The 27761-nt window shown below is 41.2% G+C and overlaps 2 protein-coding genes across 2 annotated transcripts; both read right to left on the bottom strand.

Annotated features, from left to right (window-relative positions):
- Positions 1-5512: 5512 nt before the first annotated feature.
- Positions 5513-16636, bottom strand: LOC114868657 (alpha-2-macroglobulin-like). Its single transcript, XM_029172446.2, has 36 exons — positions 16481-16636; positions 16198-16378; positions 15889-16045; positions 15751-15803; positions 15371-15391; positions 14649-14814; positions 14450-14534; positions 14250-14361; positions 13499-13616; positions 13291-13400; positions 13046-13213; positions 12496-12723; positions 11910-11973; positions 11647-11792; positions 11407-11556; positions 11090-11233; positions 10896-10986; positions 10643-10805; positions 10287-10512; positions 10070-10196; positions 9847-9968; positions 9707-9758; positions 9425-9508; positions 9069-9245; positions 8558-8630; positions 8253-8409; positions 8015-8089; positions 7587-7749; positions 7319-7506; positions 7024-7236; positions 6701-6825; positions 6529-6619; positions 6358-6426; positions 6173-6278; positions 6047-6088; positions 5513-5920 (listed from the first exon to the last, which is right to left on the bottom strand). Exons 1-36 carry the CDS (start codon positions 16564-16566, stop codon positions 5916-5918), a joined length of 4338 nt encoding a protein of 1445 aa, XP_029028279.1. The 5' UTR covers positions 16567-16636; the 3' UTR covers positions 5513-5915.
- Positions 16637-17888: 1252 nt separating this feature from the next.
- On the bottom strand, positions 17889-27337 carry LOC114868656 (alpha-2-macroglobulin-like). Its single transcript, XM_029172445.3, has 36 exons — positions 27271-27337; positions 26841-26925; positions 26565-26745; positions 26288-26444; positions 26159-26211; positions 25942-25962; positions 25687-25852; positions 25520-25604; positions 25314-25443; positions 25057-25174; positions 24869-24978; positions 24627-24794; positions 24322-24549; positions 24092-24155; positions 23712-23857; positions 23448-23597; positions 23220-23354; positions 23061-23139; positions 22820-22964; positions 22406-22631; positions 22104-22230; positions 21851-21972; positions 21710-21761; positions 21419-21502; positions 21145-21321; positions 20985-21060; positions 20733-20889; positions 20554-20628; positions 20238-20397; positions 19976-20163; positions 19669-19881; positions 18649-18761; positions 18484-18574; positions 18332-18400; positions 18147-18252; positions 17889-18010 (listed from the first exon to the last, which is right to left on the bottom strand). Exons 1-36 carry the CDS (start codon positions 27296-27298, stop codon positions 17952-17954), a joined length of 4344 nt encoding a protein of 1447 aa, XP_029028278.1. The 5' UTR covers positions 27299-27337; the 3' UTR covers positions 17889-17951.
- Positions 27338-27761: the final 424 nt, after the last annotated feature.

Raw genomic sequence — 27761 nt, forward strand, 5'->3', positions numbered from 1 at the left:
TAAACCACCAACTAACAACAGTTTAATTAAAAACTGTGGGTGAGAAGTTGTGTGCTTTAACCACTAGGCTCTTATAAGTGATGGATGGATGAATTAGTTCACAAATGTATCTGGTTACATCAGGTAACAGCACTGCAGGACTCTGGTGCTTTGGGGAGAAGGGGGTGGTGTGAAACCAGTCTAACTGGTGCTGTGGATGGTCGTTCTGTCTGCAAAGAGGCTCTCTATTGTTATGTTCATCTAAGCTTGATTAGAACATTGAAATGTTCTTTTTTTAATTTAAAACAGCTCCTGAAGCAGGCAGACTGACACACACTACATTCAAGTGAATAAGAATAATATATAGAATTAGAATTTAATTATTTCATTTGTGAAGTCCACTCAACCTAATACAGCCAGTAACTGATAAACCTCCAGAAGGTAGTTTGGCAGCTGTGGCAGCGTGAGCTACCGATGCTTATCTATGATTAAAAAAAAGTTCAACAACAGTACAACATTCAATTCTGAAATGAAGTCAACTTTTCAAGTTTTCTCAACTTTTTAGTTCACTGTTTAGACAGACTATTGTCTGTCTGTCTGTTTGTCTGTCTGCCCTAGCAAACAGTGTAGAACTGACGTTATCAGATCTATGTCCTGTTCTCAGAACTGTGCCTACACTTGCTGTTTGACCCTAACTCTACAGGTCAGATACTAAAGCTCCACCTTTTGGTTTTACCCTGGAATTGCGTCTTTGGTGCTAAAATGGGGGTGGCCTCATTAACATTTTTAACACCTTCCCCAGACAGACCAAGGAGGGGGGCTGCTGACAGTCGGCTGATGAGGGAGTGATAAGTGTGTGATTAGCGCCAGAAAGGTGACTGACAGTCGACTGAAATCAGCGAAAATGAACCGCTCCATCTGTATGTCCTCCTGGTGCAAAGCTGTAAGGTCAGACACACAGGCAGAACACGTCACATACGTCATATTCTTTGACTATTAAAGTAATTGTGTTTGATACAATCAGTTGAACGAATGCTTGACTCACTGGAGCACAGCTGTAACTCCTGTTGTCACACAGACTGACTTTGCAGTGAAGGAAGATGTCTGAACCCTGAAGAGGAAGGACAACGGCAGAGAAACGAACACGTAGGGACTGTCCGTTCTCAACCACCAACACTCTCTGAGGGTCAACGGGACACCTGGAGGACATGTTCGACGACGTCACTAGAAACTTACTACATGCCTTCAGATTTTAAATGATCTGTTTTTGTAAGAACAGATGAAATGCAAACCTGCAAGAGTAAATGAGAGAGTATCGCCTAGGGTCCTCAGGGGATGAGGACAGAGTTGTATAGCACTCATTCAAAACAGCCACAAAGACTGGATCACTGTCAGCCACATACATGTGGAGAGCCCCGTGGCAGCACGACCCGGCCTGGTGTGAAGGCGTACACAAAGCCAGAGTTGTAAAGTATGTATGTAGGCTCTAGCTGCTGAACCTGAACTGCTTAGGCCTCCTTCCACCCTTTGAAGAATGAAGAGAGGAGATAAATTGCAATATAAATATCCAGTCAGTAGGACAGTTAGTGTTATACATAGTCCATAGTGTTTGTAGTGTTATTCAAGAGAGAAAAAACTCACAGAGGAGATCTTATACCAGTCAGGCTGGCATTGGTTTCTAAGGGGTAGGCACAAGAAAATGGGATGACTTCAGGGACAACAAGGGAACCGTTGTTTGGGTATAAAAACAGGTTGTTGGAGTAGATGGCGTGGGTGCTGTTGGTCTAAAAGTGAAGGTACATTGGACTGATCATGTGTTTGATCATGTTTTATTTAAGCACAACTAGAGGTTCCGGCTGGTCTGTTTGTAGTGGTAACAGTAGTGAGTAAGTTAATCTCACCCTCAACACAGTCCCACAGACACCAGCCTGACGTGGTGCTTGGTACCACACAACATTATCTTGTACCCTGTAGTCGGAGCAGAACAAAACTGCCATTTGACAAGAGAAATGCTCAAATGCACACCAACTTCCATGAGGTAACTACTGCAAACTAGTTGAGAAGCCTGAAGATCAGGACGTTTATCTGAAAGATAAAAAAACTAATCAGTTACTTAGTTTCTCTTAAAAACCAAATAACAAAATAAATAAAGATATAGCATTAACCTCCACAGATGACACCAGGTTCTTCATTGTGCACACAGTTGTGTCCCCAAAGGTACAGTAGATGTGCGCAGTCTGTTATCGCGACTCATTTCCCCTGCACTGAACATCATCCAACCAGATTGGTCCAGTGCCTTGTCCAATTCACCTCAGCATCTGACAGACTTCATAAATCATCACACACCGTCCCCCACTGGTTATTTATGAAAACCTCCACTCTGCCAGAGCAGTGGCTGGTGGGGTGGACCAGACTCAGAGGGAGTGAAGGCGTAGTAGTGGTTGTGAGAGCATGAGAATAATCCGCTAAATGAATGAAAAGTAATATAAAGCCAGTTAATGTACCCACTTGGAAAGTTTCCTTTTTCCTTATTGCTAATCAGCCAGTTTGGCAAATCTAACGAGGTCACCTAAAGTTGTTTTCACGCCCGGACATTATGTTCAAATATTTCAGAAGGAAGCTATGTCAAAGTAGGTTGGATAGTAGTAGTAGTAGTAGTAATATGCAAGACAGTTGAGCAACTAAAAAAAAACAAATTTTCCACGTACTGTATATCTTTAATTAAGCACCAAGAATACAGTATGTGTCACCAAGTGAACTGTTTGCATTGTTAAAGCATTTAACTGGTGTTTAATTAATTATCTATTTACAGTATAATGTACCACATGCAAGCTTGAGTAAAAGAGGGTAATATTTTTTTAATTTAACCAATAATTTTCACTGAAACTGGAGCTTTACTAATTTGTTTAGTTCTGTGATTAACGACAGCACAGTTACAGTGTAGCAAAACGTCGCTGTCTGAGCAGTGGATAGTCTTTTTTTGGTTTCATTCCTGCAGGTCTGCAGACACATTTGTCATAATGATTTACCAAGGGTTCTGTTCAGTGTAAATAAGAGAAAACACTGCAGTCTAGGATAAACATCCAATGGCATAACCAACACGCCTACATGAAGTCCAAGAATCAACACATGAAGAAACTCGCCAGTGAGTTTTACACAGCTTGGTTCACAGGAAAACAGCAATGACAGCTGTTTGATAATCAGAATTAGCATTATTTGCCAAGTTTGCACAGGACAAGCAAGGAATCGGTTACAGGCTGACTCGATCTTTTTGTATTCTCATATTTCATTACACTTTTACAGTAGAATGAAACATGAATTTTTAGATATTTATTACAGTCACTTTCATAAATTTACAACACACTATATCACACGGGGCTATTGCACTGAGTCCTTGCTTTAGTTCGCAGTCATGCTGACATCCCGTTTTCTGAGTCTGGCCATGTACAGATGCTCAATGGAAGGAAACTCAGTCCCAATGCTTTTCTCTACAGTCTGTGTCTGTCCTGCTTGGTGGCTGAGTCAAACCACACAGTGATGGAGTCGCAGTGGACAGATGGACAGACGGATGATGACCGTGTAGAAAATGGTCTGCAGCTCCTGAGGCACATTGAACTTCCTGAGCTGTCTCAGGAATGTACGTACAGTATGCAGACTCATCACTGTCCTGGATCAGCCCAGTTAAAGAATGGTATTGATAAATGACAATCCAGGAAAATCACAGCTTGACCTGAATATACAGTACCTTGGCAAAAAACATGATACTCAAGGAAACACTAGACATGACCTGATAGGAGTTGTGAGATATAGTGACGGAAAACAAAAAATGGCATGCAAGTATTACATGTTTTTAATGACTTGACCAGGAGTGGCTGAGATAATGGTTCAGTGATTAGGTACAGGTCCTGGGTTTGTGATTACAAAATAAAATATCAGCCTCAGAGTTATTTAGAACAGGAACTTTGATGAGGGGCGGAGACGATCAGAACAGTGGTAATACAGTAGGTCTAAGGTCTGTTCAGGAATAGACTCAAAAATGGTCGCAAGGCATCAGGAGGAGTCAAAGTTCAAGAGACAATACATCATCACCATCAGTGAGTTTCACACAGCTCAGTCCACAGGAAAAAAGTAACAGCAAGAGTTTAATAATCGAGGAAGTTCACAGCTTGACACGAATATGCCCTGGCATAAAACATGATACTCAAGGAAACACAAGGCTTGACAAGATTTACAGCATCAGTTCATAACATGATACACCAGTATCATTCAGCGTGAGGTCATGTGACATACATGTAGTGCGTCAGTTCGTCGCATGATAAAAAACAGAACAGGCCAGTAGGAGGGCAACAACCCAGCAGCCGGACCACTACCTCTGCCTTTGTGCAAGGAGGGACTGGAGGAGCACTGCCAGAGGTGACACACGTGAAACAGCCTGGAGACAACGTTTCTGCCTGCAACAACCTCCAGCATGACCGGTTTGGCAGTGGGTCAGTAATGGCGTGGGCTGACACTTCATTGAAGGGCCACACAGCCCTCCACGTGCTCACCAGAGGTAGCCTGTCTGCCATTAGGTACCGAGATGAGATCCTTAGACTCATTGGCATTGATGCTATGGACCGGCCCGTCCGTTCCCCAGACCTGAATACAGTTGAGCGCATCTGGGACAGCATGTCTTGCTTCATCCACCAACACCACGTTGTATCACAGACTGTCCAGGATTTGGCAGTCGCTTTTATCCAGCTCTGGGAGGAGATTCCTCAGGAGACCATCCACCACCTCCTCAGGAGCATGCCTAGGTGTTGTAGGGAGCTCATACAGGCACATGGAGACCCCACACACTAGTGAGCCTCATTTGACTTGTTTTACATCAAAGTTGGATAAGCCTGAGGTGTGTTTTTCCACTTCAATTTTGATGATTGACAATTTGTGTTTTTTCTGTTCATGCAACTATGAAAACAAAGTATTTACAGTAATCAAAAAGAATCATTAATTCAGATCTAGGATGTGTTATTTTAGTGTAGTATTCATTTAGTTTTTTTTTACTTTTACTAAATAAACATTGGAGAAACTCCCCCAGCAGAGAAAAGGGTTTCTAATAGTGTCACAATAGTGACACTGCATTGAATAGAGTTTCTTCCTTGTTGAATGACATGTTTTTTGAAAGTGGACAAGTTGTGAAGAAAATGAAGAGTGGAACAGTGTGGTTTTACGACAGGTCTGTTGAGGTTGACATTGACCAGTGTAGGGGGTGATAGACAGACACGGACATATTTAATTAGAGCGTGACATTAGTTCTATACTATGTGTGAGACAAACATTTGAGGAAGCAGCTGTGTTCAGTAATGGCTTGGTGGCTCAGTGGTAGAGCGTTGGTTAGGTCCCAGGTTCAAACCCCCACCAGAGCATCAAGTGTGTCCTTGAGTTCACACTGGCTCCCTGGGCACCTTGGGCACTACTCCCCCAGGGGATGGGTTAAATGCAGACAAATTTTGTTATTACATTGTATGTAATAATGACCAACAGACATACAGTATCATCTCTTTCTGTATTTAATAAAAATAATTATCTAAGACAGCACAGACAGTGATAAAACACTGATCTCACCTGTGTTTAATGCCAAAGATATTTTATTAGATTCTACCAGTGATTATTTACTGTAGTAAACTAAGAAGGGAATAAACTGCTTAAAGCCATGTTACTTAATTAGTATTCAGACTCTTCACGTCTGCTTTACAAGGCATCAGGAGACTGACAGAACTGTGATACAGCTCCAGCCTTGAAGAACAGCAGGAATAATACAGTCATAATGAACAAGTATGTTGTATGAAGTATGTTGAACTTCAGTTTAATTACACAGCTGAAAGCATGTGTGACAGAATACTGTACAAAAAGTTTTAATAAAATGGTCTTAAACTCCATTGGCCACATTTAATTTGTCAAGCTGAAAGGAAAAAAAGATTGGGTTAATAAAATACAAAAACATATATAAATAGAAGTCAGTGCTGAATGTATAAGCTTCTATAGTATATTGAATTTCATTGGTTTCTGTCTCATTGTACACTGATACCTGCAGCACAAGGGTTAATGTATTCTGTAACTGCATTGTCACCTGAAAGAAAGAGAAATTACAAAGTCAAACCTTGTGTCCAACATGTAAAAACATGTTAAACAGTTTTTGTGAGACAGGACTCACTTGGTTGGTAGTAGTCGTAGATCTTGACTACAGCTGGCTTCAGGTTCTGGACTGCTATCTCCTGAACGAGGTCCAAGGTGTGCTCCAATGGTAAACCCTTTGGTACCTGTTAAAAGTAAAGATCTGAATCAGCTACAGACAATCTTCATCCTCATCTTTTCATCTCTGCTGCAAATTCATCTTACCAGTGAAAAATAGACCAGAACACGATCTTCCTCTTGTTCAACACGATCCACAAATAATTTTAGTTTGAGCTGTGGAGAAATTAGAGTATGTAGATATGTAACTTGCATCATTACCTCTACAGTAACATGGCATATTTCTCGTATTCCAGAAACTGTATTGTAGTAACTCACGTTTTTCAGAGAGTCTGGGTCTGGGACAAACCCAGACAGCATTTTAATATCCAGAATGACCATGTTAGTACTGTTTTCCTTTCCTTTGTATCTGTAATGGAATCCAGAGAAGTGATGAAGCATCAGTTCATTAAGATTAATATGGATCTCTATGGATCTCTTCATCACTTACTGAGATTTCAGCTTTAGAGTGAGTTTAGGTCTGTGGGATTTACTGGTACAATCCACCTCTGGTGTGACCTCCACACTTAAAGTGGTGTCATCGGCAGGAGGTGGGATGTTGTAGTGATGAGAAATCTGGGAACCAGTAAAAGAAAAAAAGAAAACAGAGATTGACTGAAAAGAAACTGGCTGACTCACTCTGGAGTTAGTGTGAAATACTAAATACTTTTCTGCAAGATGTATTTAGGTTTATTTAATTTTTTTTTTTAATTTTAATTAATGGGACAATACAACAAAGAATATACATGAAGGAAAACCTCAGTGCTGACTGACCTGCAGGGAAGCGCATGCGGTGCCCTTCACCTCCAGGCTGTACTTTCCTGTTGTGTCCTGCAGCGTCTTCTCCTGGTACAGCAGCTTGTTGTTCTGGTTCACATCAAATGTCAGCTGGCCACTGGGAGACTGGACCGTCACTGTGCTGGAACCTGTTGGACTGAACACCAGAGTGGAGTAGAGAGCCAGAGCCTGGAGAGCCACCACTGTGTCCTACAACACAAAGCACAAGCACTATGTGACCATCTACAGTTTGGTCACAGATAGAATGTGACAATAGGACACAGATCAGTACCTGGGTGGAGGAGAAGCCTCCATACTGGTTCTGCTGCCCCGTCAGCCACCTAACGATACTGGAGCAGTAGCCCAGGTCCTCAGCTGTAGGTGAGGCACTGAGTTTGGCCAGTAACACATAGGAGCTGATCTCCACAGACAGAGAGGCTGAAGTTTCCTCTGAGCTCTGAGACCAGTAGAGGAAACCTCCTGGAAACAGACACAAACCAACACATACAGTAAAACATGCTTTTACAGCAAGGAAGTCAGACTCATGGTCTTTCACTCACCTTCTTTGGATGCGACTTTGTCCAGGTGCTGCAGAAGGAGAGAACGAGTCTCCATGTCTCCTGCCAGAGTGAAGACGTAGGCCAGCAGAGCTGTAGTGTAGGTGTTACTGAGGTCACTGATAGACTCTTTGAGGCAGGACAGGCTCTTTGTTATCACCTGACTCTGGAACAGATTGAATGAATACGCTATAATATTAGGACTTGTATCAGTGTTTGTCATTGTTTACTTGATATTTGTTGGAATAAAGTAAATTAAAAAAACCTAAAGTCCATCTACATCACTACTGAGTATTTACTGTGTTGACTGTCTCAAACAGAACTAAATGTCAGAAGTTACTGTGGGGGAGACACATCACTATGGACGAACATTATGATAGAGTTCCTCTGTCATAATCATAAATAGATTATTGGAACAAGACTCAGCTCACATCAGCTGATGTGTTCATCTCCAAGAAGGCAGCAGTGATGTAAGCACTGAGAGTCACTTCATCAGACACTCCACCCTGTAGAGAGGAAGCATTCACACATCACTGGACATGCATCACACTGACTGACAGTAGTTACTAATCACAGAGCAATGTCTTATGGTAATCCTGCAACTTTATTCCTATTCCAGTGCCATTCGAATTTTAATTTGTACTGGCTGTACAACGTCTGTCAGTTCACCTTCATTCTGTTGTTGAAGAGGTTTCCTGACTTTTCAAAGCAGCCGTTTGCCTTTTGTTTATTAATCAGCCAGGTCTTAGACTCTTTAATCTTTGTTGGGTCAATGTAGATGAAGGACTGAGCTTTAGCAAAAGATCTCAGCACAAACGCCGTCAGCCTGAGGAAAAGCACAAGATACACCAACAATAGTAATGTTACTGTAAACAGGAGAGCATGAGGTACAGTAGTACTGTGCCGTGATCAGTAATGCCACCACATGGTTTACTCTATGACCCTGGTGGTATCTGTATCGATAACTTTCTCACCAAGTGTTTCCTGGTCCTGACCCAAATGTGCTGTAAGCTCCATTATCCTCATAGTTCAGCTGTCTCTGGTAGCCTGTAGAACAACCACACATGGATACTGTATAAGTACAGGACCAGGCCAATAGTAATAAAGGCATCAATGTGTTATCATCATGTCTATGGTGTTAAATCACATTCCGCTGGTGGACAGACATTTTCTGAATCAGCAGTCAAGTTCATGTGCTGAGAACTTGATGATGACATGATGTCTGTGTTCATAATGTAAATTAGCTGCATAACTGATTAGTGAATTTGTCACTAAAACGATCACAGTTTAGTATCTGTGGTCAACCTCTACCTTCTGGTTGAGCCCTGCATTGCACTGCACCTACTGAAGTAGCTTTCTATCTTTGCAAGCAGTTCGTTTTACCTCATCTGTAATTTTTTTATTAACACCTACACTATTGTTCTTTGAGAGGGTCAATGTGTAAGTAATTTTGCTTTAATGCAGAAGTGGCACAATGAGACTGACCACTGGTGAGGAAGTTTGTCGCCTTCTTGTTGATGTCTGGGCTCAGCTGCTGTGTGTTCTTCAGGTACTGGAGGATGTAGATGTTGGGAGCTAGAAGAGCCATGTTCTGCTCCCCACATCCATACGGCATCTGTAGCAGGCCATCCAGGTTCTGCAGGGCTCGGCCCAGGATGTCGCCTGCAATGAACCATTCAAGCGCATCATTTACCAGATTGTTAATTTCTCTTAAAACAACACCTTGCACATTTTGGCATTTAGAAATGCTCATTTATAATAATCCTTTAGAAATACTTTAATAAAATGCACACAGTTGAAAAGCATATTTCCATGAGGATAATTTAATCAAGTTGCTTTACCCAGGACAGAAACAGAAGCATGGGCAGATCCTTCAATGACATTCACAGGAAGCTGTAGTTCGATTTCCTTTGTCAAAGCCTCTTCTGAGAATAAACAGAGCGTCATGTTACACAGAACAGGTCCAGTAAGAAGCAACATTGTTTCTTCTGAATTTCTTTCTGAAAGTCTTTCTGACTACAGACTATGTAGAAATACAATGAACACCATGACTAAACTACAGTAAAGCTATTTTTTGGCATTGCACTTTGTCTGCAGACGGTGCTGGTATAAACAGTTCTGACCTTTTGGACAGAGCAGCCAGCTGTAGGCGTTTGTGATCTCAGTTCCTTCAGCCTGAGGTGAAAACACAATGAGTTACAGTCAGTGATGCAAGTAGAAAATGGTCATTAAAAGGAATTCATGGATAAGTTGAGGCACCAACCTTGACAATCAGGGATTTTGTGACCACATCAACACGTCCTCTTTCTGGCAACATCACAACCTCATTGTTACATGTAACGTCGGATGTTACAGCCTCCGCACTCACAGACACACTCACTTTGCCTTGAAAAGATAGAATCATATTTTTAGATAAATCACAGAAGTGTCAAAACAGTGTCACTGTGACAAATTTACTGATTGGAAGTAAAAAATGTTTGACTCACCTAGACTGGACGGGTCCATGGTCCAGCTGAGGGTTTTACGCTCGCTGCCACACAGACAGGACGTGTACTGGTCACCAGAGAGAGGAGTGAGGGTGTAATGTGGAGACGGGGCAGGAGTCACAGTGACCTGTTCAAGAAAACAATGACACAAATGGACAATAAAATTAGCATTTCTTTATTGCTTTATCATTCACAGTTATTAGAAATCATTGATTACCATGATGCAGCTGCTGAGGTAGTTGAAGACAGTCGCCTTCAGCTCAAGGTTCTCCCCCCGGATGATGGAGTAGGGCAGAGTGAGCTCCAGGAAGAAGGGCTGGAAGACCTTGATCTGTTTACGAGGAGCCAAACCAAAACCCTCAGAGGACAAACAGAAAGCCTCCGTCTCCCAGGTGGTGATGGTGTCTGGGACCGTGAGGGACACATCCTTCTGTCCAGACTCTCTGCACCAGAAAACACACAGTCAGTCTGTTAGACAGGAAAACAAACTTACATAACTCAGATTTACAAACTGTAATAGACAAAATCTTCCCCGATTTTTCAAAATTAAATGTCTTTGCAAGAGACGCTCACCCAACTTCCACCAGGTCCCATATCCACGTCTCAGGGAAGAAAGTGCGGACTGTCACAACTGGTACTGTATCTCTATCAAAAACATTTGCACTAGAGCGTTCAAGAGCAATAGCAACAGGTGGAGATGCCATTCTCATGCCGTCAGATTTATACACCACATAACCTTAAATCAGAGCAGAAATAAACGTCAATAGCGAACAAACAGCAATGACAAATGTAACTAAATGTTCAGCATGAAACACAAAATGGTCACCATGGCTTCCATAGTAATATTCTCTTCCTTTGTACTTGACACATGAAGGTATCTGAACAACCAGATTTGTTGCCAACTTCATTCCTACGTCCTAGAAAATAAACAGTAAAGTGAAAAAACAATTGTTTTCATGGCAATCAAATAAATGCACTACTATTTATTTGATAATCTTCATATTTTACATTGACCTATACCTGAAAAACTGTGAAAGCATCTTTCTGGTTATGATCAGGACGGGGCATAATGTATCTTTTTGTTCTGACAGTCAGACACTCAGTAGGATCCTGAACCTCAAATGGAATATAGGTAGATTTTGCAACAGGCAGTAAATTAAATATCTGAAAAGGAGAAAACATAATTCAGAAATATAAAGTTCAATTAGGACATTAACAGTTTTACAGGTGATAAATTGAAAAACTAAAGTGATACAAAAGTACAATTAAACGATTCATAAAGGCTATATAGACATTTGAAACCAAAGGATTCGTAAATCTCTGTCTCCATCTTTCACCTTATCTGCTGTCAGACTCTCCCCTGGCTCCTTAATGAGGACACTCTGGTCAACAGCACTAAGGCCACACAGAGAATCAGGTGCAGACGTCACCTTCAGGGTGGTCTCCTCTCCAGGAACGGCTGAGGACGGAGAGAACTCCAACGACACCTGACACAGCAAACACAAAACCCGAGTTCAACCTTGATGGTTTTTTTTTTACATCTTTGAAAACACAACAATAACTTTAATTTTACTGACCTTGTTTCTGAAGCATTTCTCTGTGGAGAACTCTCTACTGCTGGCAATCACTGTCTCACTGGGGAGAACGGCGTAGGCTACCACCCGGACATCTGATGCCATGTCTGGAGACACTTTCAGCTCGAAGGACACCTCACCCTCATTCACTAAAAGAAAACAATTATTATAAACATCTGCTCTTTGCTGACCATCACTTAAAAAACATGGTTTAATTTGTCATTAAGACTGCAGTTTCCATAATGACTTATTACTTATTTGCCCACCTGGTTTATCATGCAATTTAATTTTTTTGAGCCCTTGTGTGTGTATCGTTCCTCTGGATGAAACCTGGGATTAATTTAAAGGGAGAAAAAAGAACAGGGCTCAGTCTATTAAATGCAACTAAATTAATAATTTTCTTCTTTTTGTTTTATAGATCAGTGTTGTAAAACACCACGTCGTGTTTCTCAACTGCTACAATAAATGGGCCATCACATTGTTTTGGTCTAGTGCCATGACGGTACACCATCTGTGTGGATGTAATACAGTACCATATATTGTACCTAATCACTGTTCTAGACCATGTTCACCTTGCAGGTCATAGTTTCTTCTTCAAACCTGTCATTTAGGCATCAGAGAAACAAATACTACAAAATAAATACAAATAATGTATTTAAAGGTTTGATTTTATTTTTGCTTGGTTTAGGGGTTGAATGTTGTTTTTATTGTGAACTTGTACTGTATAGTTGTTGCGTCTTGACTAATTAATCGTGCTGTACGTATTCATGTACATACTGCATTCTCCTACAACCTGAGTGTTCCTTTCAGTCTAAAAGGGCAAAGTTATTCATGAGTCCAGCCATCACTCACCAGATACATCACATCCACGTTGCCTGGGGTCTCTCCAACCACAGTGTACTGGATGAAAACATCCTCTTCTGCGTAACAGAGAAGTGGTTTATCTTTGTTCTTCACCTCCAGGGAGCTGACTGTTTTGGTGTCAGGAGAAACATCCTGCGCCAGAGACAATCTGTGATTTCCGTCTTCGTAGTAAACTTTCCTATAACCAGCGTATTCCAGTGGCACTTTGTTGCTAACCTTTATGCACAGAATAAAAAGAAGTGAAAAGACAAAAATATAGATAAAGGTAGAAGGAAATGCATCCCAGCAGGCATTTCAATGTTGAATCATAGTTGAATCAAAGATATAATTATGGTTGAATGACCATTGGATTATGTGTTGATTTTGAAAGGTGAATCAATGTTGATGGGGCAACGTTATTTCAACGTCTTGCTTTAGACGTTACATAGAATTAAACGTTGTTTCAGCGTTGCTTCAACATCACAACAACAACTGACATTATTTAACGTAGGTTGGTCGTGTGTCTGCTGGGATGTGTTTGTTTGTTTGTTTTGCTTACATGTAGGATAATGTCCGTGTTGTAGTTGGCTGTGCTAAATGAGAAAGAAGCGACACCTTCACTGTCAGTGGTGACATTCTGTAGCAGCCGTGACGACCACTTTTCCCCCTCAAACAGGTGCAGTGTCATGTCCGCAATGGGCTTGTCATTATGATTCACAGCCTTAACCTGATGACATCAGAGATTCATTAATAAGAAGTCAGAATAATTCAGTTGGACTTTGTTTTTTAATATGCTACACCTACTTTTCCCTCCACGTTTGATCCTTGTTGATAAATCTTGGGTGTATCAATAAAAGAAAATTTACCAGCAACAAAGGATAAAGTTATTTTCTTCTGTTGTAGGTGTGAAATACCTGCAGGAGAAGTTTCAACATGTTACAAACATAAGTCTGTTATATCAACGAAATAAACTTTACACAAACTTAAATCTAGTTAATTAAACTAAACCTGCCTGTCCCCTCCTCTTCCACGCTGGCCCGGACATCCAGGACATCTTGAAGCACCTTCTGGTCAACTTTTGTAAAAGCTGACAACTTTAATGTAAAGGTAGCGCAGCCTGACTTGTCAGTCTAGTACAAAAAATTAATATCAACAAGCAATGATTACATGTTTCAATTAAACAGTTTACAGTGAAATATTTCAGACGACATCAAGCTGCTAAAACAGGAATATTTTCACTGCTGCAACAGTTTTGCGATGAATTGAGGAAAGTGACTGTTGCTGAATTTACATTATTGTTTTTCTTCTTCTGGCTCACACTTTATATTTGTATATTTATTAGCCTGTAGAATCGGTGTCAAACATGAGGATTGTTTTAAAGTCAAAGGATTCTTGAAAAAAATCGTGGCTAAACAATTATCTGATTGTTGACAGGTTATTCCCAAGTAGGACTAACCTGTATGAAGATTTTCAGTCAGGATTTAGAAAACATCATAGCACAGAAACAGCTCTGGTTAGAGTCACTAATAAGCTTCAGACAATGATCTAGTTTCGGTCCTTGTCCTAATAGATCTTAGTGCTGCATTTGATACAATTGATCATACCATTCTATTGGAGAGATTGCTGTATGTGGGATTTGTTGGGTTTAGTTGTGTAAGGTCTTAAACCTTACCTTGTAAAGTGCCTTGAGATAACGTGATTTGATGCTACATAATTAAAATAAAATTGAATGTGAATCCATTTCTATGGAAACTACAGTTTACCTGCTTTGACTCTTTGTAGCAGGGAGCGACCACATCAGGGACCACATAGCGCGATAGTGGTCGACACACCTCCAGATGAACGTTTCCTGGAACTGACTGTCCATATGTGTACCTGAGTAGATGGAAACAGAGTCAACAACTCGTCTGAAGCAGAAAATGTACATGTACAGAAAATTTATGAAGAAAGTACTTTAACTTACTTTGCACATGCTTCAACCTTGATTTCTTCCTGTACGATACTTACTTCTTCAGATGCATCTATTTTTACGTCAAACTTAGGCAGAACTGCAGAAAAATAACATGGTTATTTCTGTTCCTGTCTCAAGAAGGGACATGTTTACCTTAAGGATTTTAATTTATATTTCATGATAAGTTAATCTGAAATCAATCATATCTCACCATATTTCTCCACTTTGAAGTTGTGATTTACATCATTTTCACGAGCGGACACTGTGATTGTGTAGGTTCCTTCACGAGCCTCAGAATTTAGGGGGTAAGAAAGCTGCAATATTCTACTGTTGGATGTCTCATTCAGCCACTGTGCAATACGGTTATTGTTTCCATCCTGAGGAATTAAATCAATTAAAACAGCCATTCTTAACCATGGGACCTAGCAGCAGCTAGTGGGCCGCAAAAAAAAAGTCAGTTCAGCAAATGGGCCACATTTTATTATTAATAATTTTATTATTTTACATGTATTTATTTTATCACTGCAGAATTTTATTCATCAGAATTTCTCTAGTTATATATAATATATATTTTTGAAATTAATAGTAATAAAATAAAATGTATGTGCAGATTTACATACAAAATAAATGCTTGGGAGATGATAATGGTGTATCATACTCATAAGGTTTTAGCTTGTTGAACTTGTTAAAAAAATTATGATTTGGATCAGCTGAAATAAAAGTGTTTATGTTTTAACGGGCCCCGGTGTACTGGAAAATTTGGGCCCAGAGGTCAAAAAGGTTAAGGACCCCTGAAGTAAAACATACATTCTAGCACAGAAAAGAAACTCAATTATGATCTCTGTATTTCACTACTGTCCTGTAACACGCCGTGTATAATTTAGGTCTTAAAAGAATTAGTTTAAAAAAAAAAGAAACTAAATATTTTCTTACCTCAATTTCAATGACATTGTACTGAGAAAAAAAAAAACAAGGGACAAGTTAATTTGCATCATCAGAACGGACTGGAGCTATCTACCATTTATAAACTAAATTTTTGTTATTTATTATTGTGCAATCACTTTAAATCTTTTGCAACATTTTCTGCAAAATGTTGCAGAGTTGATACTGGTTAAAGGTTGTTGTATTAGAGCAAGACCACAAATATTTAACTGCACTTTGCTCAATATGGCTCACGTTCAACTGGCCACAGCTCAGATCGATTGGGTGACATAACTCTGTTTAAACAAAAGTTTCACCTAAATTAGCCTCCCAGTCTGAGCTCCACACACACACTATAATTTCAAAAGAAATCGTAAAGTATGGAGACTCACTTGGCGGTTAGCAGGCCTGAAACTTGTGTCAAGAGAGACAACTCTGAAATTCACTGAAAGTGATAAGTTGAATCAGTTATGAAGTTAGATACTATTTTTGATGTAATAAATAAGTATCACAGCTCAACTCATGGTTACCTGTTTGTCCAGGAAGGTACATGGGTTTGTCAGTTTGGATAAACGTCATTGGTCTAAAGACTTTGATCTGAACTTTTCGGACTTCTTTGGAGTAAAAGGTGTCACCTTTTACTTCCACTTCAAACCTCTGCACCGTTTTATCCTTAACTAATGGGACCTGTGACAAAAACACATTTTGTGCATAAGAATTCAAAGAGACACACAAACATGTTAAATTATGTCATTGATCGCTACAATTCTTTAGGCATTGGATTTGCATTAATAAGTCAGCACTGTATGTACAATACATTGAAAGTGAAAATGTTTGACCTTAAACTGAGTGCAGATGTGAAACTCTTCACTGGACTTGTGCTGGAAGAGGATTAAGCCTTCCTCCTCAGAAACTAATCTGACGGTCATGGCCAGAGTCTCGTTGGGCTTCAGAAGACTCGCACAGAACTGTCTTTCAGTTCCAGCCTCAAGAATAGCAGGAATGGCCACCATGTACTGGCTACAGAGAGAAACATGCACACATACAAAAGTTCAAAACAATATCCAGAGAAATGTTCTTGTTAATAAATGTAACTATTTTAGAAGGTAAAGGTGAACCTACGGCTTTCCTAGCACCTGATCCACACACATCCAGCTCAAGCAGACACACAGTGTCCATGTCCACATCTGCTTCCCGGGGCGACCCATGACTGACTGCAACTAAACCCTTGGAGAAGTGTCAGTTAAATAGTAACTGATACAGATACCCGCCCCCACTTTATACATATATGCTGATGTAGCAACTCCTCGATGATTCCTGGATGTTATGTAAATCAAACATTTTTAGATTCAATATCGATTTATGTAGAATCAGAAGTTTTATTTACGCAGGATTTAATGGTCAAAAGTCCATCGGTTTTGTCCAAGCTTATTCGTTTGCTAAAAAAAAAATAGGATGGAGTAAGCATAATACAGATGTTATGTCATAACTATCATGATTTATTATTTTACCATCACAGTCTACAATTAGTGTAAAATTTAAGGCAAGACAAAGTTACAATAAGGAGAGCTGCAGCACTGCCCTTTACCCAGTGAGAGATGTGCAAGTCAATCAAGCAGCCCTTGTACTGATGACTAAAGGCCAAAGTTTACAGACAGTAAACATCTGGATTGATAAAGTCAGCAAACAGCCAACACAGCAAAAATACTTTAAACACAAACACATTTGACTTCTACTTTGAACATATGAGCTGCACAGAAACATCTTTAATTACACTACTGTATATAATATCCCCCAATCAGTCTCAAGCCTAAGAATTATCATTTTAAAGTCCTATTGATTGAAGGTACTAAGTTATGATAGAGCACAGAAGGCCAGTGAATCACGAGACATCATAAAACCCAACATTAACTGATAATTCTATAACTACTTATATCGTGAGAGTAGATTAAATTTTTGAAAACTTGGGGGGGGGGGGGGAAGCTGCTAACATGCAAGTTAGCTACTAACCCTGCAGCCAATACAGAAAAGCCAAAAAACCTAATTCTGAAGACGTCAGTTCACCTTAAGCATTAAGATCACCACAACCAATTACATTCTTTCCCCTGTGTCCCACTGAATCTTTGTCCACTGGTCAAAGCCTACAGTATCAGAGCACTAACATTGGTGTGTAGTATTTGTAATCTGATAAAAAGGACTTTGGTTCTGTGTCAACACCAGCAGCTTGCAGTAAACTGGTGGATAAACAGTGTTTGACCTTCACAGGAGTGACATTGTGCTGCATGAGATATGTGCCCGACGTCAGTACTGCAAATACTCTTAATTAGCGTGACATCTTGTCATGTCAAGCAGTGAGGGCCAAAACCGCCCCCTTGCATTGTGTAAATACAGCATCTTGCGCAAAACAGCAAAGTGTTAAACACAGGACCAGCCTGTAACAAGACAGTCACATTTGCTGAATGTGCTAGTTTTTCTGAAAACAGTAATTAGTTCCTCAAACTGCACAAGAACAAAAAGTCATACAATCCAATTTTGGTACTGCCATTTTATTCTTGCTAGAGGTTTACATGTGTGAAAAGGCCCATGTTACTAGTCACTTGTGGGTGGTTCCTCCAGCACAGGGGTAGGTGTACGTCGTCTGAGCTTGGAGACCTGGAACCAGAGAAGAGATCTTGATTGCTTTAGGCTGACATCAAAGGCACAATTTATCCCTGACTGGCAATAGAGCAACGCAAGACCAAGTGGAACACTGAGTCCTTGTCTCTTGTTTGTGTTGTACAAGTCTCACTTGGCTTGTAGTAGTCGTAGAGCTTTACTGCAGCTGGCTTTAGGTTCTGCACCGGGACGTTCTCCACAATTCGCAAGCTGTAATCCATTTCTGTGTGCTTTTGCAACTGTAGGGAAAAAAAAATTAAGTTCTGTAAGAAAGAAAAAAAAAAAAAAGAAAATAAAGCCAACCATTGATTTCCTCACCTCTTCAATGTAGACCAGGACACGATCTCCCGTTTGCTCAAGCCTTTGCACTAATGAGGCATTTTGGAGCTGAGGGACAACCAGCATTAGAGAGAAAAGAAAAAAAATATATATACATATAAAATACATACGGCACCGTTCCTTTTACTTACTGATTTCAGGGACTCTGGGTCTGGGATGAACCCAGACAATATTTTCATGTCCAGGATTACCATGTTTGTGCTGTTCCCATTTCCACTGTAACTGCAACACAAATCTGACATCACTATACCTGCAATGTTGAGCCATTTTCACAGTGTCATAGTTTTGGAACTTACAGGCATTTAATCTTCAGGGTGACTTGAGATGTGCAGGACTTAGATTCTGGTTTGACTGTCACATTAAGAGTAGTGACATTTGTTGGAGTTGGGATGTTATAGGTAACAGAGATCTGAGAATACAGGGTTCACATTTTAACTAGTCAAAAACCTTGTCAGGATGAAATTCACTACAAGGCTTGCGGTGGTACTATGGGGTGCCAAATGTAAAAGTAGAACCTATAACTAGTTTTCTCACATTTAACTAAATGACACAACATGTTTTCTCACATTTAGTTAAATGTGCAAAAGTCTAAATGTAAATGTTAAATGTTAAATCTAAATGTTAAATGTTGGCCGAGTGTAAAACTGAATATTCATGAATGGGCAAGACTCCATCCCTACCCTCAAACAGCGCTGGTCTCAGATCAGAGACGCGAACTCAAACACGTCAAACAGTACGCATAGCTCCGCCCACATCTGACTCTGGATCGGTGCACGAAAATACTGGAGAGAAGCTTGAAGTCGAAGCCATCATGGCCGCCAGCTCCGACTCCCTCCCGTTGGGGGAGATTGAACGGGCTGTAACGGCAGGTGTGCGGGCTGAGGCTCCGCTTCAAACTGCCGTTCTGTCGTAAACACCATTAATGAGGAGTCAAGTGGGTTTAAAAAGAATATTTCTGTGGCGCTGGTGGAGAATTAGTTGGCTAACTATACTAGCTAGCCGAAGTTACGTCCAGGCTAAAAACAAAAGTTTCCAGATCAGATGTGGGCGGGGTTTGCGCGCACTGTTGGAGGTGATTGAGTTCGCGTCTCTGATCTGAGACCAGCGCTGTTTGAGGGTAGGGGTGGAGTCTACTTGCCCATTCATGAATATTCAGTTTACAATCGGCCAACATTTACATTTAACATTTACCATTTAGACTTTTGCACATTTAACTAAATGTGAGAAAACATGTGTCATTTAGTTAAATGTGAGAAAACTAGTTATAGGTGCTTCTTTTACATTTGGCACCCCATATGGTACAGATGTTGACCAACCTGTACTGATGCACACTTATTCCCCTTTGCAGTCAGGCTGTATATTCCCGAGGTTGGCTGCAGCTTCTTCTCCTGGTACAGCAGCTTGTTGTTCTGGTTCACATCAAATGTCAGCTGGCCACTGGGAGACTGGACCGTCACTGTGCTGGAACCTGTTGGACTGAACACCAGAGTGGAGTAGAGAGCCAGAGCCTGGAGAGCCACCACTGTGTCCTACAACACAAAGCACAAGCACTGTGTGACCATCTACAGTTTGGTCACAGATCGAATGTATATATAATAATAATAATAGGACACAGATCAGTACCTGGGTGGAGGAGAAGCCTCCATACTGGTTCTGCTGCCCCGTCAGCCACCTAACGATACTGGAGCAGTAGCCCAGGTCCTCAGCTGTAGGTGAGGCACTGAGTTTGGCCAGTAACACATAGGAGCTGATCTCCACAGACAGAGAGGCTGAAGTTTCCTCTGAGCTCTGAGACCAGTAGAGGAAACCTCCTGGAACCAGACACAGCAAACATTACATTCACAGAAAGGGAGGTCAGATTAATTCACTTCAAAGTGAAACTCGCCTTGTTTTATTGCAACAGTGTCCAGGTGCTGCAGAAGGAGAGAACGAGTCTCCATGTCTCCTGCCAGAGTGAAGACGTAGGCCAGCAGAGCTGTAGTGTAGGTGTCATCAATGCCAATGTAGTTTTTCAGGCACGACAGGCAGTTTGTTATTACTGTAGTCTGAAAACAGCCCAGATTCAATATCTACTAGTTACAGTCAAAGTGAACATGTGCAGAAAGTTGATTTGAGGTTGACGCCAACTCCCCCCACAACTTGTGATGCAAATGAGTCTCAATTAGCAATGTTATCAACCCCTTGGAACAGCAAAGACGTACATCAGCTGATGTGTTCATCTCCAAGAAGGCAGCAGTGATGAAAGCACTGAGAGTCACTTCATCAGACACTCCACCCTGTAGAGAGGAAGCATTCACACGTCACTGGACGTGCATTTACTCTGACAGTAAAGCTATACACCATGAGTTCACTGTAACTATCTTCAGCCCCCCAAGTTTACCTTCATTGTGCTGTGGAAGAGTGTTCCAGACATTTGAAAGCAGCCAGTTGTCTTTTGTTCATTTATCAGCCAAGTCTTTGACTGTTCAATTGTTGTTGGGTCAATGTAGATGAAAGTCTGAGCTTTAACGAAACACTTCAGTACAAATGCTGTCAGCCTATAGAACAGCAGTACACACCGTTAACAGTGGCGATATGCATAGCCAGACAATGCTACGACAAACAGTTGTATGATGTTTAGTAATGATCTCACCATGTGTTTCCTGGTCCTGAGCCAAAGGTGCTGTAAGCTCCAACATTATCTTTGTAGTTGAGCTGTCTTGCGTAGCCTGTGTAGCAAATATAAATTGGATATAAATGCCACTCATGAGATCTGATTGAATGTTGATTTATGGAAAAGCACACACACTGACCACTGGTGAGGAAGTTTGTCGCCTTCTTGTTGATGTCTGGGCTCAGCTGCTGTGTGTTCTTCAGGTACTGGAGGATGTAGATGTCAGGAGCCAGAAGAGCCATGTTCTGCTCCCCACATCCATACGGCATCTGCAGCAGGCCATCCAGGTTCTGCAGGGCTCGGCCCAGGATGTCGCCTGAGTTGATTTTTAAAAAAAATATATATATTTGCTTTGTTTAAAACAAGTTATGTCATTCTAGAACAATCATATGCAGGGTGACCAGTCAGTTTACCAAGCACAGATACTGAAGCATGGGCAGATCCATTAATCACATTTGCTGGGAGTTGCAGGGTCATTGCCTGGGTTAGACTCTGTCCTGTAAAACAAAACAAGCCACCTTAATTGACGGCCAAGTCAGTCAATACCAAGGATGATCTGAGATACTCCTTGTTGAACCTGTGCACAAGGGCAAGGGACCAGGCCACTTAGATCAAGACACATCTCTGTAGGATACAGTTCATGTGAAGGAGCATTTATCAGTACAGGACAAACAAAACCAGAGCATTTCAGTTAAAGCGTATACCATTCGGACAGAGCAGCCAGTTGTAAGTCTGAGTCATCTCACTTCCCTCTGCCTGAAAGGAAAGAAAGAAAATTATCAGTAACATGTTAGACAACTGAGCTTCTGGTATTCTCCATTATAGCTCTGTTTTATCACACCAACCTCCACAATAAGAGATTGTGTGACAATGTCAACACGGCCCCTGTCCGGAACGCTCACAGACGTATTTCCACATGACGTGTGGGATGATACAGCCTCCGCTGTCACAGACACATTCACTGTGCCTACAAGAGATGATACAGCACTGCTTTACTGTAGTTTATGATTGAGTGAGTCAGCATTTCCTTTATGTAAAAAAAATAAATAAAATAAATTACTGAGACTCATTTGTCTTAAATTAGCATGTTAGACTTGCCTAGACTGGATGGGACCATGGTCCAGCTGAGGGTTTTACGCTCGCTGCCACACAGACAGGACGTGTACTGGTTACCAGACAGAGGAGTGAGGGTGTAATTTGAAGACGGGGCGGGAGTCACAGTGACCTGTTTGAGAAGGAGATGTGCACAACTCACTGGCAGTAAATGTGCTAGGAGCAAGTATGATTAAACAATGGGTAACCAATGTCAAACTATAGACGTAGAGGCAGGTAAAAGTACCACATTAAACATCTGCATACAGACATGTTCACATAAGACCCATTTATTATGCAGTAATTACCATGATGCAGCTTCTGAGGTAGTTGAAGACAATTGCCTTTAGCACAAAGTTTTCCCCTCGGATGATGGAGTAGGGCAGAGTGAGCTCCAGGAAGAAAGGCTGGAAGACCGTGATTTCTTCAAGAGGGGCCAAACCAAAACCCTGAGGGGACAAACAGAAAGCCTCCGTCTCCCAGGTGGTGATGGTGTCTGGAACCGTCAGGGACACATTCTTCTGTCCAGAGACCCTGGAGCAGAAAATGCACAGTTAAGCTAAAACCACAAATGTTAAAAAAAAAATTTAGGTTTCATGCCGCTGCAGAATTTGTGCAGTTTACCTGATGCACACTGGCCTGTTGAGTTACAGTACCTCATTAAAATACTTGTATCCCTCTTTGCATATAGTAAGATATGCCCGTTTGCAGCTGAAACTTACCCAACTGCCACCAGCTGCCACACCCAGGTCTCAGGAAAGAAATCACGAACAGTAACTATTGGTGCAGCAGAAGTGGTTGGGGAAGGTGCTCTGACTGGCCCAGGAAGAGCATCTGCCATAACAAGTGGCATAAACCTCAATCTCTCTGGAAGAAGAGAAAAAAAAAAAATAAATTTTTTTTTATATAATATTACATACAATACACCAGTAAAAAGTGTTAAACCAATATTCAACTAGTTACCATAGTATTCTGTTCCTTTAAAATTGACACATGAAGGCATCTGAATGAACAGGTTTGTTGCCATCTTCAGTCCTACGTTCTAGATAAAAAAAAAATAAAATGTTGTTCAAATGCAGAAGTAAATTAGTTGGTTGTGTTTAAAGTTGACTGCTCTAGTACCTGTAAAACTGTGTAAACGTCAACACCTTGATTGGGCGAAACCTGTCGACTTGCTCTTACAGGCAAACATTCAGTAGGATCTTGAACCTCGTATGGGATGTAGGACATTTGTGTGACAGGCAGCAGATTAAATATCTAAAAATGATAATAGCGGATGCTTATAGATCACAAGACAGTCAACATAAGAGTGGTAATCGGTTTCATAATCTACATGGTGGCAGCAGTAACCTCATCTGCATTTAGATTCTTTCCTGGCTCCATGATGAAGACACTCTGGTCGACAGCACTGATGCCACACAGAGAGCCTGGATCAGCAGTCACCTGCAGGTTGGTCGTCTCCCCTGGAACTGCTGACGGTGGGAAAAATGCTACAGACACCTGAAACGTCACAACCACTGGGTGAGGGGCGGAGTTAACTAAACTGATCACCTTCTCAAAAAAAGCTTTGTATTCAACTACAAACAAGGTTATTGTTGGGAGATTGTGCCTTACGTTGTTCCTGAAGCATTTCTCTGTGATGAAGTTAGCGCTGCTGGCGATCACTGTCTGACTGGGGAGGATGGCATAAGCTACAACCTGGACCATTGGTGCAATGTCTGGAGATACTTTGAGATTAAAGGACACCTCACCCTGACCCACTGAAAAACAGGAAACCACCCAGCCATTACACATGTCTAAGTTTAATTGCCAGGCAGAGAAATCAGTCCATCATCAGGCACATCGAGACACCGGGCAATGTCTTGTAACATCTATGCAGACAAGGCATTTGACAAAAATTAAACATACATACCAGGAGCCTTTAGGTGTGCTGTGAATTAGCAACACTAAGTGACTTAAATGCCAACTTTGTTTACAGGCTGTAGAGGACGCACCTGGTTGATTTTGCAATGGAAGGGTTTTAGATCCTTGCATGGTAATGACCCCCCTGGATAAAACCTGGAAAAATATCACACTTGAGTAATTTGAGTTAAGAGTATTAGCACCAGACAAAGTCATGCTTGAGGCTGGGAGCAGAAACAAAGACAACAGTTTATGGGTGCGGATTTACCGTTTGTGCCAGAAGTGCTGGGAAAGAACTAGAGTTGGTTCACCTTCCACTTACCAGATACATCAAGTACATGCTGCCCTGGTTCTCGCCAACCACAGTGTACTGGATCGAGATTTTTTCTTTCACGCCACAGGAAAGTGGGTTATCCTTGTTCGTGACCACCAGGGAGCTGACTATCTGAGTATCAGCAGAGACCGGTTGGGCCAAAGACAGCATAATGTCCCCAGCTTCATAGTACGGAGTTCGATATGGAGGGTAGGTCAGGACAGGTGTGTTGCTCACCTACAGATGACAAGATGGTTTAGGCCTTTGCATTTTCAAGCCAGTTGGGACATAGTAGGAAAATGCTGTTTGCTTACGTAGAGGTGGATGCTCGTGCTGTAGTTTTTTGTGTTTAAGGAGAACGTGGCGACACCATGCCTGTTTGTTGTGAGGTTCTGAAGCAGATTTGACGACCACAGTTCTCCCGCAAACAGGTAAAGTTGCATGTTTGGAATGGGCACGTTATTGTAGTCAACAGCTTTAACCTGTTGACAGCACAGGGCAAGTGTCACATTTCTCTGGGTGAGCATTCTATACAAACAGGATATTTTAGGCTTACTGTTCCCGCAATAGTTGATCCTTTGTCATAAATTGTGGGTGTATTTAGGAAAGACAGCGTTCCAATAACGTATGAAATACTTATGGTCTTCTCTTGAGAGAGAGAAATGCCTGTAAAAGATGAAGCCATTATTAAAGTCCATTCAAATGAAACGCCAGCAGTTAACCTGTAAAGTTAACGAGACGTACCTGTTCCCTCCTCTTGCACAGTAGCTGTGAGATCCAGTATGTCCGCAAACACATTGTTGTCCATATTAGTGAAAGTTGACATATTAAAGCTAAACGTGGCACAGCCTTCATTGTCAGCCTAAATGTAAGGTTGACATAAGGTTCAAGGAATAAATGACCACATCAGAGTACAAATACATGACCCCCCCCCCAATGAATTAGCCTGGCTAATGGTACAATGAGGTCCTATTTAAACCTAATCACTGTATGGAGCATACCTGCTTTGTGCCATCATAGCATGAAGCCGTTGCATCAGGGACGACTGGCAGAGGAGGGTAAATGTATTGTTGAAGGAGTCGACAGATGCCCACTTTAACACTTCCTGGTACAGGCTGGCCATACGTATAACTACAGACAAGTTACTGAATCAGTTTATGAACGTCAGTATTTGCATTTAAGGCCATTAGTAGAAACTTCCACTTACTTGGCACATACTTGAGCGCTGATTACTGCCTGTCCAATACAAACGGTATCAGGTGCAACTATTTTTACATAGAACCTGGGCAAAACTGAAAGGACAAGGTTAGATTATCATCAACTTCAATGATCCCTCTTCAGCTTTGAATAAAAAAAAGGGATACTATTTCGTACCATATTGGGCCACCTGAAAGTCCTGGTTTATTTGTTGGTTACCGATGAATACAGTGATCATGTAGGTTCCTTCAAGAGCCTCAGAATCCAGGGAGTAAGAAAGCTGCAAGATTTTACCACTGGATGTTTCATTCAGCCACTGTCCAATCCGGTTATTGCCAACATCCTGTTAGAATGAGAAAAGCAACTGGTTTTAATGTCTTACTGACCTTTATCTTTAGTTAGGGCATATGCAGAAAAAGTGAAACTTCTTACCTGAATTGTTATGGTATCGTACTGTTTGGGGGGTAAAAAAAACAATACCCAAGTTATTTTTGTGTCAGCACTAGAAATAAAGTGGTGACATTGAGTAGGACTTGAGCTAGATTTACGTTGAAAATTTCAAAGCTTCTGCCCAAATCTATTAAACGAACCTCTAGTCTGCAACTACACAAATCACATTGGTCTGTAGTTTCTGAAGTCAAAAGCTTACCAGCTGATTGAATGGTCTCAGCTTGGTATCCAGGGTGACAACTCGGAAATTCACTATGAAATTCAAAAGGTTGTAATGTTTTTCCATCACAACAGATGTCTTTGATTAAAGGTTCAGCTGAACTGTTACCAGTTTGTCCGGGGAGGTAGATCGGCTTGTCCGTTTGAATGAACGTCATGGGTTGATAGACTTTAATCATTACTTTCATGACTTTTTGCGAGTAAAATGTGGGGCCGCGCACCTCCACTGTGAAATTCTGAATGGCATCTGTTTGCACCACAGGAACCTGTGAAAGGTTATACACAAAAAGTCAATTTTCAGTCTTCGAAGTGTAAAAGCCATTTAGTATGTACATGCAGTCAACACTAACCCAAACTTCTCAACATTGAGTTTTTAAGCGGCTCACCTGGAATAAAGTGCAGCTATGAAGCTCTTTACTTGAAGTCATATTGAGAAGAGTCAAGTTCTTCTGGTCAGACATCAGCCTGACGGTCAAACGCAGAGTCTCGTTGGGCTGCAGGAGACTCGCACAGAAATTGGTTTGAGCGCCTGCTTCCAGAACTGCAGGAATAGTCACTATATACGATCTACAGACAACCAGCACACAGTAATAGTCAGGACACACAGTTAGAACGAAACCCCACAGAGAACAGGTTGTCATTTCTAAAAGTTCTAAACTTACGACTGGCCCATCACTGGCTTTACACACATCCAGCTCAAGATACAAAGTGCCCACATCTGAATTGTAAGTCGGTCCATGGCTGAACCTTCACAGCAAAAAAAAAGGTAGAGAACGTTAATTGTAGAGATCATAGCAGCAGGGTCACCTTTAGTAAGGATTGTAATGTGGACCAAATGCAGGTTATTTTGTCTCTTCAGTTTATTCCATTTCAAGTTTGATGTAAAACAGTCCAATAATTTCTACATTTTAGTTCAATAGGAATGTAACACATCCAAAGTGCAGCAGAGCTTTACACTATCGAAGGTCTACACTAACCAAATGACACTATTGTAGCCAATACAACTGTGAATATTAAAATGTTCTAATCCAAAGACTTGCATCATGATAAGTTAACTGCAGACTTAAAAATAAACACTGTCTTTGTTGTTACCGTTGTACTGGTGCAGGAGCTTGAACATCCATAAGCTACTGAGTTTAGGCCACAGCAAGGCCTAAATACCTTCACCTGCACCTGGACTGTACCAAGTCCTTCATGAAGGACGGGGAGGTGTGAATGTGCTTCATAGGCAATTTGATGATGATGTTTATTTTGTTTTGTTCAAAATTATTTCTTTCTTTTCTATATAGACTAAATTTCTTTCTTAAAATTTTCACATGACTAAACGTCAGTCAGAGTCTTGGACTGAGAAGACAAATAGATAAAACGAGGAGTCAGGGAGGCTCCATGTAAAGGTTGAATGATCCCACAGGCACAGACTCCAAATTACAAAGTAATTCTTTCATCGCTACCCAGGAGCGGTGTGACTCACATCAAAGTCAGGTGGAACGACAATCTGCTGACAGATTAAAATGCTAAGAGCCACAGGGCAGCCTAGAGTCCCCTGCCATTTCAAACAGTCAGTCAGAATTTTGGACAACAGA

This window comes from Betta splendens, chromosome 13 (assembly GCF_900634795.4).
Source record: "Betta splendens chromosome 13, fBetSpl5.4, whole genome shotgun sequence".
Taxonomy (NCBI): Eukaryota; Metazoa; Chordata; class Actinopteri; order Anabantiformes; family Osphronemidae; genus Betta; species Betta splendens.